Here is an 18417-nt window from a genome sequence, read left to right on the forward strand (position 1 = left end):
TGCTCCGGAGCTTGACTCATTGAGTTGTGATGTGTTTGTTGCCTGCGAGCACATTAAACTCAGTTGCATCTGATTCTACGTGTCTCCAGTGATTTTTTTTACCTCTGAGTATTTGAGTTTTTGATATCTAATAGAAAACAACGAAAGTCCGTTCGAGAAGAAAGGAATGAGGTCGCAAGCTTTCTGGCCCAGCTCCAGACCCTTAAATTTATGTTTCGACATTTTTGGCGAGCCAGCCAGGAGGGCAAGAAGGTCGGATCCTAAGATCGGGGGCACTGAGCTGTGCATCAGACGTATAGGTGTCAGTTGGAGACACACAGTGGTACACAGTCATTGATTTGTGTTCTGCTTTTTTCAGTGTACCGCTACACCCAGACTCTCAATATTTGTTTGCATTCAGTTATGAAGGTCAGCAATATGTCTATTCCAGAATTCCTCAAGGACCTTCGAATTCGCCGTCGATCATTAACCGAGTGTTGACACAGGACCTAGCTAATTTGTCTGTAGCTCTTCAAAAGAACAATGTCAAAAAGATTCCATTGCAGTGCTCACGGCACTAGCAGAGGGGGGACACAAGGTCAGTAAAGACAAATTGCAGTTCTGCCAGCAGTCTGTAGAGTACTTGGGCAGACAGTTGAGTGGGGATAAAAAGTGCATTGCCTCATCTCAAATAGAGGCAGTAAGTAAGGCTCCTCAACCGCAGACGGTGGGCCAAATGCTGTCTTTTCTCGGCATGACAGGATACAGTCGGCCATGGATTTGTGACTATGCTATAAAAACTGCTCCACTCAGAGCTTTAGTAAGAGCAGCAGGACAGACCAACAACACAGCACACAGACAGGAGACACAGACACAAGGGGTGCAGACACAGGAGATGCAGGCTCAGAACAGGGAACAGCAGACCAGCAGGCCATATAGCCAGAGAAGTTCAGATGTAGGAGGCCAGACTAGTATAGGAGGAGGAGGAGGAATTCAGCATTCTGCAGTGCTACTAACATTACTGCTTATCATGACAAGGGTGAAGCCAAGTGAGGGAGCAGAACAGAGTGATCAGGATCAGGGGCAGATGGACCATTGTTTACTCGCACTAGGATCCATGGCTATAAAACAAGGACAGATGCCTAGCGGAGAAATAGTGCAGCTGACCTACTATAAGTTGCACACTTATGATGATGTGTTGGTGGAAGGTCCAGGAAATATTAGGTTGCATGGCTGGTCTATAGGACCACAATGTAGAGCAGAGGGGATGGTGACAGCAAGAGTCTGGTGTGACAATGAAGGTTGTGCCAACATAGACACCGGGCACATAGTACCCGTAGAACTAGCTCAGCAATGGCTCGAACTAAAATCAGAACCCCGCAGGAGAACCAGAAACGCGCCAGCACGAGACACCGAACTAATTAGAACTACCACATGGAGATCTAATATGTTTTACCAGTGGTTAGAGTACTCCGCCAAACAGGTAACCAACAGCTCGTGCATAGCCTGCCACAGAAAATTAGGCCTACCCAGAGTTAGGCCCCTCCCAGGTACAGAGGATTGTGAACGACGAGACACCTGTTTTGCACAGTGTACTATGTGGATTGCAGCAGGGAAAACCAATTACGCCAATAATAGTGAAATTTGCCCAATAAGTCTTAAAGGGGCTCCTGAGCAAATTAAAAAAGAATTTCAAGTACCACCAATAGTGCATTTGGCTCAAGATATTGTATTTCCCTTTTGTGTAGCCCGAGGGCACATCAAACATTGGTTAGAGAATTCCACTAGCAGCAACAACACGCTCGAGGTGGAACAATTGATCCAGTGCCGGTGGGAAAGTGCCACCCATAAGCAAACTAATCAGACTTGGATCGCAAAAGTGTGTCAAACCGTAGGTAAACGGCACAGCTAAAACCTCATACGTCATGGGGCGCAATCTCACTCGGGCCTGGATTTGGATTTATGACCTTGGGCCCAATACATAGCACGTAATAGCCACTGGGTGAACTATTTGTGGTACAATCAACAGAGGTTCGTAAATTAGTCTATAGCAGCACTGGAAGGTGTGAGTGAACAGTTGCATGCTACATCCCTAATGACTGTGCAGAACAGACTTGTCATTGAAACAACGTTAGCCCCAGACCAAGGTGTCTGTGATGTAATAGGGGAAGAGTGCTGTACAGCCATCCCCATGAATACAGGTGAAGATGGCAACCTGACTCAAGCTTTAGAAAACATACGTAGACTAAGAGACCAACGAGTACAACACTCCAATTGGAACACCAAAACCTCATCAATTCTTGACTGGTTAGAAAAGTTCTCTGTTGGAAAAATCTTACGGGCTATAGGAGTAATATTTGGACTTGTTCTATTGACTATTCTCTTGATAATCTGTTGCGTCCTTCCCTTAATACAGATCCTGATAAGAAGGGCCATGAGAGCGGCCACGGGACAATTTGTTATGCTGATACAACAACAGGAAAAGCTCCCAGAGAAAGGCGAATTGTGGGAACTAGATGAACCGTGGGTAAGACCCTATGCACCCAAAAGATTGAACAACGATTTATATGAGACCATGATTGACAATACGGACGTATGTGAGAATATGGCTGACAATATAAACTTATATGAACCAATGAAGGGGAACCTAGAAGGGGAATACGAGGTCGTATAGAGGGAGAGCCAGTTCAGGGTAAGAAATAACCAAATAATTGGCAATAGATTCAGGTAAAACCTTGCTGTTACCAAACCCATACTAACAATCGACTGATTAACATATATAGGTTATTTGTACCAAGGGGAAATTAGGAGGAAAAGGAGGAAAAGAGGGAAGTGAATTGAACTAAACAATGTCCTTTACAACACATAGATAGGTGCAGAGCATGGCCAGCAGTTGGAGATCCCCGTATCCAAAGCAGCAGAATCCAAGGTTGGCCTACCAAGAGCGCCCAGCCATGCCGGAGGGGCCAGACCACTCCAACCCATCTCCCAGGCTGACCAACCGACCCCCATTCCCGTATGTGCCTCAAAGAGGAGCCCCCATTGAAGCCCATTGGTACCAGTACACGCTGATGACCTCGCCATGAACCTACGTGCCACCGTTTATGCAGCCGCCATTGACGAACATCCCGAACTGGACTCCCATCAACCCCTTCAACCCCGCTGACAACTCACAGCGTGCCATGCCAGAGGACCAGCCCCCGTTTGAGATCCCAGGCCAGAGAATGACCACGACGGAATATGGAACAACCGCGATAGGAGGGTTGGCAGACCAGACAATCTTCAACCAACCCCCCAGTGTTATCAACGTGTACGATGTGGCCCAGCCAGGCCCAAGCCACATGATGAACCCATGGGAGACGCGCCCTGACGGCGTGATGCCTTCCGCATCCCAATGCATGGCGTCAACTGTTCTCGTGTCCCGATCAACCGCCGGGGTAATGTAGCCCATGCAATACGAGGTGCCAGAGGGCAAGCAATGGGTGACAAGTGTACCACGGCCCAAACCTGCCCCTGAGGCAATGCCTTCTTTAACGGAGGACTCAGAGACTGACGAAGGAGGGCCCATACCCGTACACATGTCTTATTCTCCCACTAGCCCCCCACAACCAATCCCCTTGCAGCCCCCTCCTGCAGGTAGACGCATACCCGTGCCACAAAGACCAAAGCCCCAAGCCATTATGCGCACACCTGTGCCACAAAAACCATTGTCCCGAGCCACCAGAGTCCTGTTGCAATGCCAATATAACGTGTGGCCTGAGGCGGTGGAAGGACATCTCCACGAGCTGCAAAATGAGACGCCCACCACTGAGAGATACAAGCAGCTCGTGGATGACCTGCACACCCAACTCTGCAGCTGGTAACCTATCGAGAGTTGGAGCTTGAGATCGCGTTACTGAAGGATCAAGTTGCAGCTTATTGCCATCTGCGTATGGCCGGGACGTCGGCCTATGTTTCCACTGACTCTATTAACCAGTGACTGTACTATATCAACAGTTGCAGGATTACTAGGGTGTTCCACTCACTGTAATCGTTATATAATTATGTATACACTGGAGTGATGATGTATCCCACTGTGAATTATCTTGTGTGTTGCACTACTTAACAATCACCTTTCTAGGTTTTAGATTAAACACTGTAACAGAGTGATATTCACCTTTCTAGGTTTTAGATTAAACACTGTAACAGAGTGATATTACACATTAAGTGCCTTATCCTTGTTGTGCCGATACCAAGCTGTAATCAGTAGAATGTAGTGTGTTTGATGTTTGGCTAATCGCTTGGGTAGAGTGGGACTGTGCAGTCCCAGAGGAGGGAATATATATATTTTTCCCTCTGTTAAGCTTGCTGATTCATGTAGATTGTAGTATGGGACCTTCTGGTCCCAAAGGGGGGAATATATATTTTCCTCCCTCACTATTTAGTGGGACTTGTTAGCCCCAAAGGGGGGAATGTAGTGTAATGTACTGATTTACTGTAGTGTTCATACTGTACCTTTAAGTTGACCTTTAAACATACGTGTTGAAGCAATGTACTGACAAGACACACACTAGTTTTTTATTTCATGTATTCTTATGACACACACATACACTTGTTGAGCACTTAAGCATTGTGGTGGAGAAGTACCTAAGATTCACTGTGCATCATTTCTTAAAATAGCATGAGGATGGGCTCAGAAACACTGGTGGAAAGTTAGGGGAATTCCAGCTTGTCCTGATATGACTCTAGAGGAGGTGGGCTTAGACTGCCCAGAAAAGCATTACATGGTGAAATTGGCTCCAAGGGAGAGAAGGAGAGTGGGGATACTATTATGAACGAGTGCAAGTAAAGAAGCAGCCATCAGGGGGAGAACGGAGAAATGTGTCAACTCCAAGGGGGAAGGACTAAAGGAAAAAGTGGAAACTCAGCAGAAATGTGACACCGTTACGATCAGAGCCAAGTGGGAAGGATTAAGAAAAAGACGACTCAGCAGAAATCTTCACAATAAAAACGAGTGCAGACAAAGAAATTCCAGTCCTGCTCCGGAGCTTGACTCATTGAGTTGTGATGTGTTTGTTGCCTGCGAGCACATTAAACTCAGTTGCATCTGATTCTACGTGTCTCCAGTGATTTTTTTTACCTCTGAGTGGTGGGGCAGGTGCAGTTGTTTATACTGATGAACTGGTGTCGGTTGGTAAGGTAGGAGTGAATCCAGGAGAGTGCTGTGCCGGGGATGTGGAGAGATGATTCCAGTCGGGAGAGCAGGATGGAGTGACTGATGGTGTCAAAGGCTGCTGTGAGGTCAAGGAGGATGAGAATGTTGAGGTGTATGGAGTCTAAGGAGAGGAGGAGGTTGTTGGTGACTTTCAGGAGGGCTGTTTCAGTGCTATATTTTGAACGGAAACCGTATTGGAAAGATTCAAATGTTATTGGAGGTGAGGTGGGTTCTGTGTTGTGAGGCGACAGCACGTTCCAGGATTTTTGACAGGAAGGGGAGATTGGAGATGGGGCGGAAGTTACTTGGATTGTCAGGATTTAAACTGGGTTTTTTGATGATTGGTGTGATGGCAGCCAGTTTGAGGGTTTGGGGGACGGAACCAGAGCTGAGGGAGGCGTTAATAATACCAGTAATGAGTGGGGAGATGACAGGGAGGCAGTCCTTAATGAGTTTGGATGGTATGGGATCCAGAGTGCAGGTGGAGGTTTTAATTCTGGTCATGATGGTTGTTAACTGTGCTGGGGATACTGGAGAGAAGTGGGACAGGGGCTGAATGGTGATGGGTGGTGAGGCAGGTGGGGAGATGGGAGGGATCCTGGCAGTGTTGAGGTTACGGTAGAGGGTGTTTATTTTTGTTTGGAAGTATGTTAAGAAGGACTGGCACTTTTCAGTGGTGAATGATGAGGAGGTGTTGTCATGTGGTTTGAGAAGGGAGTTTACGGTGGAGAACAGAGCCTTGGGGTTATTGGAGCCAGAGCGGATGAGGTGAGAGTAGTGGGTGGACAGGGCAGTGTTGAGTGCATCTTTGTATTGTTGTAGGTGGTCGACGTAGGCTAGGAGGTGAACTGATAAACTGGTTTTCTTGCAGGGTCTTTCAAGTTGTCGTTTGTGGGTCTTCATTAGGCTTGAGCGATTGGACAAATATATCGCCCATCGGCTGAGTCCATCACGGTTGGTTTTATTTTTGGCGATTTTTTTGGGTGATTTTTGTCATTTTATTTTGCTAAATTAATGGTCTGTCTCCACAGAATTCAACTCGGTACATATAGTTCATAATTACTATGTAGAGCACAATTCAAAATGTGCGCGTATTGGAAATGGCAGCTTCACACTGATTTCCAACGAGTCTTTCACAAAACACGTCAGTGATGGCGGAGCTGAAAGTAACGTTAATTCATAAACCATATTTGAGAACTACATCAATTAAGATGTGCAGTTGTGCACCCCGATCGTTATAGTAGGACAGGTATGTTATCCCTATCTCCCACCTGTTTGCTCATTTAGAGGCTGTGAGCGAATGCGTCCTTCTGCAGCTATCAGACTCTTTTTAAAATGGTGTCGGACAGTCATCTTAGTCTCCACTGCAGTAGCCTTTTTTTTTAAAAAAAAGTAAATAAAAAAACGAATATCGAATACCAAATTTTCATAACGAATACCTACCCATAGAAACGAATATTCGAATATCTGAATATTTGGGTACAGCCCTACTGTCAATGTGTAGATTGTCACCCAGGAGGAGAACAGATGGTGAGATGGCAGATAACTGGGTCAAAAAGTCAGCAAGATCAGAGAGGAAGGAGGGATGTGGTTTGGGGGCGCGATAAATGATGGCTGTGACCAGAGGACAGGGACCAGAGAGTTTGAAGGTGAGGTGTTCAAATGAGGGGGCAGGAGGGATGGAGATGGTGGTTGTTTTGATATTTTTCCTGAAGATGACAGCAATGCCACCTCCCTGGCCTTCTGTACAGGGTTTGTCCATGTAAGTGATGCATCTGATGATGGTGTGGATGTGAGAAATAACAGGTTGTAGTTGTAATGACTGTTGAGGCCGAGGAGGGGAGCTAGAGGGCAAGAACGAGCAGCGTGGTGCCAGTGGAGCTTTGGGAGGGGAAGAAGAGTGAGTGGTGGGGGTGTGGCAGGTAAACGGTCATTCACGTTAACGTGTAGCAGTCTGGACGCCGTGTTGCAGGTTAGCCGTTAGCATGCGACTACTGTGCCAGTTTGGATGGACGCTATCAGCTCTGAGAAGGAGGGAGCGGTTCCAGAACAGACTAAAATTGTCTATGAAGTTGATATTGTGAGTGAAGCAGGTGGACTGTAACCAGGCATTGAGGCTGAGAATCCTTGAAAAACCCTCTGCTCCACGGGCTGCGGTGGGAATCGGCCTGGAAATAAAAACAGATTTCCCGCAGCTGGTTAAGAACTTTAAAAGGTCCTTAAAGACATTTTTTGTCAGTTCGGACTGTCTACGAGCGGTGTCATTGGAGCCAACATGAACAGCCACTCGTCTTATGGAGGACAGAAGAGAGCACAGCAGCACCGGGAGTTTTCTCAGTATGATGGGAACTGTGGACCCAGGGAAACAGTGTGTGGCAGCGTTGAAAAAGCAGACATTTCTGATTATTGAGTCTCCAACTATTAATGTGGTTGGGGAGAAGAGTGGACGAGGAGGTGCACCGTCTGTCACTTGACTGTATATACCTTTTTTTCCCCGTTAAAGGGGTTTTTTGGGGAGTTTTTCCTTATCCGCTGCGAGGGTCATAAGGACAGAGGGATGTCGTATGCTGTAAAGCCCTGTGAGGCAAAATGTGATTTGTGATATTGGGCTTTATAAATAAAATTGATTGATTGATTGATTGATATATTTATGTACGTATCCATCTATTGTATATTATTTAGTAAGGTTTTTGTAGTTTTTGTTTTTTACAATTGCAAAAAAATAAAGTTCTTTTGACAAAAGACTAAATTGTCATTTCTTCATAAGTGGGTTTTTTGGTATAAAAAAACCTTAGTGTTCAGAGTTGGGTTTACACAGTCATACCTGTAAATGTTGCGGATGTTCTGTGGGGTGTATTCAAACAGTCAGGCTCCTGGCCTGGATGGTGTATCAAACATGTAGGATGAACTGGAACCTGGTTCATTACCCCCAAACCTAATAGGTAAAAAAGACACAAGGCATACCGTTTAATAAGTAAGCAAATAAAGACTCAAGAGACAACATCACTGCATAGAACAAATACTGATCCAGGAAGCAAAATGTGTTTTACTATGAAACTTTGATTTCATGTAAATGATGTGGAGAAATTGGGTGAAGATTATAAAATGCAGCTACATTTTAGTAGAATGATTTCAGTAAACATAACAGCTAAGACATCTGAATGTACTAGTTATTTCTATTCATTTGTTTTTGTATAATACAGAAATCTGTCATTTCTCTGGGGCGGCAGTAGCTCATTCCATAGGGACCTGGTTTGGGAACCGGAGGGTTGCCTGTTCGAGTCCCCGTCCGGACCAAATATGGAGCGTGGCTGGAGAGGTGCCAGCTCACTGCCAACTTGCCCTTGAGCAAGTTGGCAACTTGCCCTTGAGCAAGTTGGCAACCGCTCAGGGTGCCCGACCAAGGCATCTCTCCACTTTGTGTATAGGTCCTGTTTGTGCATGTGTGTGTCTTTCGGACCTGTGTGTTAATGACAAAAAGAGTGAAAAATTTGAATTTAAATTTGGGATTAATAAAGTATATAAAATTTTAAAAAAAAAAAAAAAATCAATTTGCTGTGGAAAAATTGATGAATTCATGGGTTAAAACTTGTGTGGTTTTAACGGTGAATGTGTTAGAAGCAGAATTTACAATAACTTTGGTATTATTACCCAATACAAGCTACATCAGTCAGATTATAGATAAGCCTGCTAAGATAAAAAATAGGAGTTATGCTTTACACCACTGCATATAAAAGCTGAGTGCTGCTGTTGGTGTTTCCACGTTATGTAGTAACCGGCTATATTAGAAACATTTTGTACTCTGCAGCAGACGTTTTCAGCTTTAAACAATCAGAGGAAAGACATACAGTAGTTACCTTAATGTTAGATACGTTACAGTTATCATGTTACAGCTGAAATATAAGACAGCTACACAATAAAAACTTACCACTGTGAAACGTCCTGCTCCAGTCTTTGTTGCAACGGTGCTTCGGAGTCTATCAGCTCGCGTTTCTTCACTCAAATTGATAATGGCGGACGGCTGCTGTCGTTAGCTTAGCCATAGCTTGTTGTTTGCAGAGGTCAGATAAGGTAAGGGGCATGATGTTTCCGATACATGCTCTAAGCGTTGCACCAATCACAACAGACTGAGCGAGCTGACCAATCAGAGCAGACTTGGCTGCTGGGGAGGCAGGACATAAGCTCAAACACAGCGTTTCAGACAGAGGTGCTGCAGCAATGACAAATAATGTATGTCTGAACATTAAAGCGCATAAATATATTCCACTAGACCCAAAATTACATATTTATATCAGTATGACCCTGAAAATAAACACAATAGGTCCACTTTAAGAGGAGCGTAGTTCCTTTGCTGCTTCTTCCCATAGTCCACCATCATCTCCTTAGCTTTGCTGACGCTCTGGAGTTCTACCATTTTTTCCCCAGTTAAAGGGGTTTTTGGTTTTGTTTTGTTTTTTAGTTTTTCCTTATCCACTGTGAGGGTCCAAAGGGCAGAGGGATGTCATATGCTGTAAAGCCCTCTGAGGCAAATTGTTATTTGTGATATTGGGCTTTATGAATAAAATTGATTGATTGATTGATTGATTGATTGATTGACTGACTTATTTCTGTAGTTTTACAGATTAAATCCACCACAGACTCAGTGAGTTCATTTATGTCATCAGTGATGTTGGTGGTGTCCTGGAACTTTCTCCATACTGCTTCTGATTGAACTGACCATTTCCAGACCTCTCATGTCGCTGTGGGGATGCGCAGAAGTTTGTTTAGATTATTTGATCTCAATAGGATGGCCATGTGGTTGCTTTAGTCGAGCTCTGTTGCCCTTTCTGAACCCTGTATAAAAGTGATCCAGTGCCCTTATTCACCTTGTGGCACAGTCAATACTTTGATGGAAGTCAGGCATAACTCTCTGAAGTCTTGCTTGATTGAGGTCAACAACAATGAGCACAGCTTCAGGATAACTGTCCTGTGAGCAGGTCAGGTCTTTGCAGAGATCTAACAGGGCAGCCTTTGTATTTGCTCGTGATGGAATGTAGACCACTGTGATAATGACAGAAGTGAATTCCCACGGTAAACTGACAGTATCTCCAGGTCACGTGAGCAGGAACAGGAAAGCAGTTTAACGTTCCTACTGTCACACCAGCTCTTATTCACCATCAAGCACACATTTCTTCCCCTTTTTTTCCCTGGAGTCCTCTGTTCTGTCACATCGATATACAGGACAAGAGTCACCTGGTTGAAAGGCGCTATCCAGTATTTCAGGATTTAGCCAGGTTTCTGTGAAACAAAGAATATTACAGTTCCTGATTGTATGAGGCAAGGTTAAGTTTGCTGATTTTCTTATTTCTCCTTATATTATTCTAATTATTCTAATATATACATTTTGTAGTGTAGCTTTTGGGTTTGACGTTCAATAATGGCCTAATTGTTTTGGATAAGTATGTTTTTATTGAATCTGATTATATGTTAATCTTTTCTGTCTAGAATAGGCTATTTCATTTAGTTTTGAAACTTGGGTACTGTAGCTTTAAGAGACAGCAGCCTCACATATGGGCTTCAAGCGGGGCTGTTGAGCTGGGTAATTAGTGAACCCTTGAGTTGCTGTGGAGACACACAGTTTCCATACCGTGTCCTGTTCTGTTTAGTTTGTCATTAAGAAAGGCAATTTCTGGGGATATTATGTGACACTTGTGGAATAAAAGTTTTTTTTTGTTTTCTCCAACTTTACATGGACGTCGAGTGGCTTATTGAAAACTCCATCGGATGGACACGTGTATGCCATGACTCACAGCTAGTTCACATTTTGCAGTAACACTGATGTCCCCCTGGAAGCTGACGTGAGCATGGACATTGTCCAGTTTATTATCCAGCACCTGTATGTAAGCCAGCAGGATACTTGGCAGAGAACGCCTATGTGGTCGGGATCTTAGCTGATGTTTGATCCCTCCATGTTTGCCTCGGTGCATCCTGCAGAGATGCAGATATGATCTTACTTGTCCGTGCAGTCAGGACTGTAGCTGGAGCTCATCTTTTCCACTTTTCCTCGATGTTGTTTCTGATGTTTACATTTGAAAACCTCCACTGGCCAGTTAGCAGAGTCAGCAGGAGGAGAGTTCACAAAGTGGTGTGTTGATTTCCTTATCCTGATGAGTGTCTCCAAGTTGGTCAATATTAGTCACAAAAAGTATAGCTGATATTTTTAAATACCTTAAATAGCACAGGTTAGCAACATTTTTTGCTAAAGTTGGAAGTTGGAAAAAAGAAAAAACAAACATGCTAATGATCTTATTTTGTCCATAACAACCCTACACACATGATCTATGACTATTTAAAGGAGAACACCACCTAAATCAGGAACTGACCATGGCTTAAAAAAGTTCAATCAATATCTGTGAACAGGAGCTACTCTCTCTCAAAGCCAGAAACCAGAGAAAAAAGTCTCAAACTTACAATGTCATTGGATATAAAGTCTGGAGGTGCATAAACAATGAATGGGAGGCTGAGTTTGTAGAGCCACAGAATGTTAGTTTTCTTTTTATAACCAAAATGATCTTTATTCTAGTATGAAGGAGGATTAGGGCCATGTTAAAGAAAAAAAAAATCTTAGATTTTGAGAGTAAAGTCATAAATCTACGAGAACAAAGTCTTAAATCCACGAGAATAAAGTAGTAAATATATGAGAATAAAGTGATAAATCTATAAGATTAAGCTCCTTATTTTAGTCCATGGTATAAAAAGCGACAAAGTGTGTTTTTGTTGTCTGGTGCCATATAGTCAACAATGGACACGCATGCATGTAACAATTATGCTAATTCTGAACCACTGTTGCTGACATAGACTCACTGCGTCATTTTAAATATTGTTTTTAAGGGACAAAAATGCTTAGAAAGTCTGTAATATGGCAGGAGGGCACACAGCAAAATTCATGATTTAATGGCAGCCTGAAAACATGCTGGTTTCACTTCAGAAAAATGTCCCATTAGTAGTATTAGCAGTAACATTAGGACTTAAGGAGGCTGAGTTAATTTGTAACAACAATCGTGTTTACACCGGGCAAATCATCAAGTTGTGGGAAAAATCACGTTTCTTCATTTTTGTATGGATCACATCAAACATGAGTTTCAATTTTCTGACTATACCTGCTGCCTGCTGGTTCATCCAACACTTTTATGTAGTCACTTCCCTCAATTTCCAATTCACACATTAAATGTATTCATCACCTCCTGCTCTCCATCTGGATTTTGAGCATCATAAGAGTCACATGATTGCAAACAACCTAGTGTTCTCAGTTGTGAAACAGAAAATGTACCCATATACTTAGAACATTCCCTTGGGTGCTCTCAATGTCATCTAGAACATCTTTCACCATTCACTATCAATGGAGCAGCTCCAGACTTTATACCCTGTGACATCATACAGAACAACCAGCACTCCACCCAACTTGGTCTTGGCAAGATGCTGGAAACATCAATAAATCTGGCAGAGATGCACACACACACACACACACACACACACACACACAACTCCCGGGAACTGCAGTTTCTACCACCAGGGTTGTGCACAGGTGTGTTGTATACTGCCAAGAAGTAGACTACTGTAAGATGGTTACTTTTCCCTGCCTGTCTATTGTTGCCTTGTGTATGATCTGATGAAGATCATACACAAAAAAACTCTAACAATAAAGTCAAACACTGCATAGATGTAAGTGTGCAGAAATCTTTTCTACCATCATATCCTATGACATCACAAATTTGAGTGTTAGCAGTTTTTGGAGAGAGCTGTGTAGAGATTTTTGAGAGTTTACTAATAGAAAACTACATTGAGGTGTGGGTTATTTCCAATAAGACAATAAATGTCATTATACATGAGGCATTTTCCCTCTGTGTTCACTGTGCCAATTTAAGTTCTGCTCTAAGAGGACACATGTTTTTGTTCCTGTTCATCTGTAGTGCCTCGCCTACCTTGGAATTGTCCCATCCTTTATTATCTAATGAAACAGTCAGTCATGCAACTGCAGACAGTCATGACAGATCCGGGTGATATTTATCAGATGCCAAAGCAAACAGGTTGTGCTATTTTAGTTTCTTCTAACAGCCCACACTATGTCAATCAGTCCTGCCACGGATGCTGGACTCCTACCTCCACCCTCACTGAGTCTACAACATTTTCCTGTTTCTCATTACTTACCTGAGGGATCATCTTGAGTGTCAGTTGCCTAGCGATGGCAATAGACAATTCAGAGTAAGAGGCCCCTACAACAGCCATGACCAGCTGGTCACAAGTGTTGCTTCCGGCATAGCAGTCGGCCCGCTGGGTGAAGTCTGCTGTAGCTCTCAGAGCTGTGCTGACATCAGAGCAGGAGTCCAGGATACGATAGCCGAGAGTGATGTTAACATCAGCCAGCAGAGGGGATTTATTCATGAGCTCTATGGCATTGATCATAGCCAGCACCTTCACCAGGCTTCTTTCAACAAACCTGTGGGAACAGTACAGTGTCATCATCAAATAATGAAGATGTGATAGACTGGAGAACTGATACAAGACATGCAAGGAGGGACAGCAAGGAAGAGAGTGAAGTACTACTTCAGTTTCAACACTGATATGATTTATTTAAAAAAAAAAAAAAAAAGAAAAAAAAAAAAGCTACCAGATAACATTATTTCATCCATTGTCAAACTGTTTCTTTTACTTTTTACCCCTTATTATGACATCAGTGTGAAATTATTCAAAATGAGTATCCAGCACCCAGGGCTTTGGTGTGTTTTCATCAGAATCAGTCTAACCCATATGCTGTAGATGCAAGGAGAACATTTCGTCTTGTTCTGTGTGGATGTATTACCACTAGTTCAATTTAGTAAAGTATTGCTCTAAAGTATTATGTTGAAGTTTAGCTAGTATTTCGGTTTTAGACTGGTTTATCCTGTTGTGTGATTATCCAGCCGCACAGCCAGATCACACTCAGGTGCCCTCTGCCAAGTAGGTTAGGAGTGTGCCACATGCACTTTCATCGCCAGGCTCACTTTAGCTTTACTTTATGTGTCAGCATTAAAGACTGTGACAGTCATGGATCACATTCACTGCTTTCACCCCCTGTTATCACAGACCTCTCCCAATCATGAGTTTGGGTGTTTTCCTCAGAGAAAGCATGTTTCTTATCATGTTGCTTATCAGCCACACATCTACCTGTAGGCTTTTATAATTTAAACTGTGAAGCTCCAGAAAACCAGCCTTGTTTAAAATGTTTTTACAGTTTTTGGTGGAGCTGTATGAACTATTTCCAATGCTTCCATCTCTAACACACCTGATGATGTGCTTATGAAACTGTGCAGAATAATTCAGCAAAATTATAAGTTTGATGTGCACATACGTAAGAGGGTTTCTGTGGTTATTTTACAACAGTCTGATGCTGGTTACACAAAATGTAAGCAGTGGATCTGCTGTGCCAAATTGTGGCATGACAGTGCACAACATCACTCCAGTTAGAGACTGCAGATGGAAGCAGATACCTGCTGCCTTAAGATGGCTGTGAGAAGAGTCTCTGGTGTACAGGCAAGACCTTCAGTACAGTATTAAGGCCAACAGAGAACAAAAGTGTTAAAATTTGCATGTTGAAAAGAACCCTTCTGAGAGCCTGTGAGCACTTACAGCAAAAACTACCAAAAACAGCCTAATTTTGGTTGGAGTTGGACCCACTATGCTGGCTCTCTGTAAATATACTTATCTCATGCACACACAATAAACCAAAACGTGGGAACAGTTTAATTGAACAGAGGTAACAAATAATATCTTGTGCGCACAAAGTAACCAAAATGTGGCCTCAACTTATTTATTTTTCCTCTCTATGGTCACTCCCGGGCTCTGTACATTGTAATTTTTACCCATTACATTTAGGCTGTTTGTAATAAGTACTGGTTATTATACAGACGGTTTTACAAACAAACATATCATCAGTTTTGGAAAAAATGGTGATATTTTAAGCATTAATAATCCCTATCCCATTTGACACTGGATGAGAGTTGGGGTACACCCTGGACAGGCTGCCAGACTATTACAGGGCTGACGCATAAGCCCCGTTTCCACCAAGCAGTACGGTATGGTACAGTTCAGTTCAGTGTGCTTTTTTCCGTTTCCACAGTGAAAAGTTGTGGATAGTAGTACCAATAGAACCTAGCTCACAGATGTGAGCTGTGAACATTGCAGTCCGGTGATTGTTCAATAGCGGACAGTCACTCTGTTCAGGGCTGAGTTGTGGCTGGTTTTGAGGCTTACATAACCTCGGTGGAGAGTTTTATAAGTAAACTGTAACTATAAGATGAAAGGATGTTTTGTTGCCTCTCACAGGAGCTGGAGTCGGAGAAATTTTTTTTTTAATTCACTGGGCTGACTGCCAACTTTTAAGGTGGGACGTTAACTTGTAGTAACACTAAACCCCTGACCTTGCCTGAGGACTAAATGCACAAAACCGCTATTTTTGAATATCCCATGGAGAGAGACTCTCACTGCAGCCTGTTCTATTTTGTTCTGAAAATGTCACCTTGCAACCCTGGTGTGTTTACGATAAACGAGGTGCAGACTTCCATCTGTATCACTGGAAATGAGGAAATACAGCGAGTGCTGGATGTAGCAGTAAGTGACAACAACCCCGTCCACATTTAAGGGTACTGTTTGCAGTGGAAACACTAGGGTCTAAGTACCGTGTCTGAAGGGGTTCTTCTGATTCCAAAGGTACCATACCGAAAGTGGTGGAAATGGGGCTATAAAAACAGACAACAATTCACGCTCACATTCACACCTACGGCCAATTTAGAGTCACCAATTAACCTTCATGTCTTTGGACTGTGGGAGGAAGCTGGAGTACGAGTGTCTGACATGGGAAGAACATGCAAACTCTACAGTGAAGGGCTCCCCCATCCCAGGGTTAATTATATTATGTTGTCTATTAATTGTATGTTCCTAGTGTTATGTGTATTGTTACTTTATCTTACATTAGTCTCGCTGTGTCTCTTATTTTAATCCTTTCAAGAATGTAACAACATAACTTCATGCTTCAGTGCTATGATTACTACTTTTATACTTTTGATACTTTATATACATTCAGTTTCTAGAGAGAGAGAGAGAGAGAGAGAGAGAGAGAGAGAGAGAGAGAGAGAGAATAATACACTTACATTCCGTGTGCAAAGCCAGAGGGATTATTCCCATGAAATGCATATCTCCCCTTTCTTACAATGTTCCAAAGGGTTGGGAGCAAATACTTTGAAAAGGCTGACCATATTCTCTCAAACTGACCATCTCTATTTAAGATTCCTGAAGCTTAAAGGAGAACTTTTGGGAGCTTGACTAATTGCACCCACAGAGTCAGGGCCAAAAAAAGGATAAATGTAGACTTGAATTGAAAGAGTTAAATAAGACTGGCTGTTTATCATTTATTGCATTGGATTGAAAGATCTCACCTGATACATGGCTGTAAGTGGGGTGCAAAGGAGTTGTTCATTTTGTCTACATCCTCATGAACGGGAAAGATTCCTCCGATGATGATATCTCCTGGGGCTGTAACTCCCAGCATTCTGCTGTCCTCCTCAGTACCATGTCCCATTTCCAGAATAAAAAGAAAAAGTGTGATGTGCAAATAGATTAGAGGAGCAACCCAGGCCATTCTGCTGTCCTCTCTGCTTTCTGTCTGGGGTTGGTTCCTAAACTCTCCACCTCTCCTCTCTCACTGGCCTCTCTGTAGTTTTTCACCTCCAGCACAGTGATACCCGCCTTTTTAAGCACTGTCAACAGACTTAAAAAAAAAATCCCTCTTGCTTCCTCCTCCATAGTTTACTATTCTCATATTCTCCCCTGCAGCCCTGCCCACTTCCTTATGAGTGACAACAGGGTGAGTCACTGTTCTGCGGAAGCTGCTAATCTGTTATTCATATTTGGTGCTGTGCGTGAGCAGCGATTGAGCTGATTGAAAAAAGGATTATGTGACAGCTCACCTTTCACCTGCTGGAAACAACCTGCATGACTGCAGTAAGTAAGAAAATGTTAGGTGATTGTTGGTACTAAATGGTTGGTACTATCTATGCAATTAAAGGTTTCTGATATTAAATAATGTGTTAATGGGAACACTACCTCATATTTACTGGATAATTACAATCTTACAGTATGTCATACATTGTGTGATAAAACAGAACTAATCACCAAAAGTTAATAGCATTTACTGGTCTATATATTAAAATAATCACAGGAAAGAGAGAAATGATATCTACACACTGAATCTGAGCTCAAAAATAATATTTTGTATGTTTTTTAAAGTTTCTCAGAGCCCGAGGTGATGTTTTCAGGTGCATTGCTTCACCAAAACAGCCAGTAGAAGGAAAAAAAATAAATTAAAAAAAATACATAGGCTATATATATACACATATATATATATATATATATATGTATATATATATATATATACTGTATATATATGTTTAGTTTATATTGATAAAACAATAAACCTTCACATAAGAGAAGCTTCAACCGGAGACTGTTTTATTTCAATGGTGTTCATTATGTCTTTAGTTTCTGATAATGACTTAAGTTGTTCTTTTATCTCAGACATGTTAGGATGTTACATACCTTGACGTGTTTCGGCAGAAACTTCCGCCTTCCTCAGAAGTGTCACTTGGTGGTGGTTGTGACGCGTCTTTATCAGCTGATCTGTCAATCAGCCGATATTAAGGAGGCGTGACAGGACGGTCACGCCACCTGCTGTCCGTCTGCCGCCTCTCCAGGACGCTGCTCCAGGTGTGGGAGAGCATGTATCCCCCCTCGTCCCTGTTCATCGTCCCTGGGTCCCGCTTCCTTATTTCAATAGCCTCCCTGATTCAGCGCCAGTATTTGTTGTCCTCGGTGTGTATGACTCTGGCCTTGTCCCAGTCCAGTCAGTTTTTGACAGGACGGTCACGCCTCCCTAATATCGGGCCCTTCCCAGATAGCACACATAGGCTACATCTGGCCGACGTCGGCCCGATGTATCAAGTTTACATCGTTAAGACGTAGCAGGGAGAGCGTTTGCTCATTGTCAAGACGTCGCTGAGACGTTTGCCTTTAATCGAAAATGACCACCACGCGACGTTCAAACGATCAATAAAAAGCTGCGCTCAGTAGGCGCTCCTTCATTAATATTCATATGCTTCGTTAACTACGACCTTTATTCATTTAGGTCGGACCTTTCAAACTACAAATATTTCACCATCCAATGTGAGAAATCA

The 18417-nt window shown here is 42.9% G+C and overlaps 1 protein-coding gene and 1 long non-coding RNA gene across 2 annotated transcripts in view; both read right to left on the minus strand.

The window, feature by feature from the left end:
- The window catches only part of LOC126391249 (uncharacterized), a 10300-nt gene extending 1075 nt beyond the window's left edge, over window positions 1-9225 (minus strand). The window contains exons 1-2 of the long non-coding RNA XR_007570062.1: window positions 9102-9225; window positions 7998-8108 (exon numbers count right to left, since the gene is read on the minus strand). This is a non-coding gene — a long non-coding RNA (uncharacterized LOC126391249). The remainder of the gene's footprint in view (window positions 1-7997; window positions 8109-9101) is intronic.
- Window positions 1-16840, minus strand: part of gprc6a (G protein-coupled receptor, class C, group 6, member A) — a 40844-nt gene extending 24004 nt beyond the window's left edge. The window contains exons 1-2 of the mRNA XM_050045774.1: window positions 16624-16840; window positions 13361-13649 (exon numbers count right to left, since the gene is read on the minus strand). Of these exons, the coding sequence (XP_049901731.1) occupies window positions 13361-13649; window positions 16624-16826 (492 nt within the window). The 5' untranslated portion in view covers window positions 16827-16840. The remainder of the gene's footprint in view (window positions 1-13360; window positions 13650-16623) is intronic.
- Between the last annotated feature and the right edge of the window lie 1577 nt (window positions 16841-18417).

The sequence above is a fragment of the Epinephelus moara genome, chromosome 6 (genome assembly GCF_006386435.1).
Source record: "Epinephelus moara isolate mb chromosome 6, YSFRI_EMoa_1.0, whole genome shotgun sequence".
Classification (NCBI taxonomy): domain Eukaryota; kingdom Metazoa; phylum Chordata; class Actinopteri; order Perciformes; family Serranidae; genus Epinephelus; species Epinephelus moara.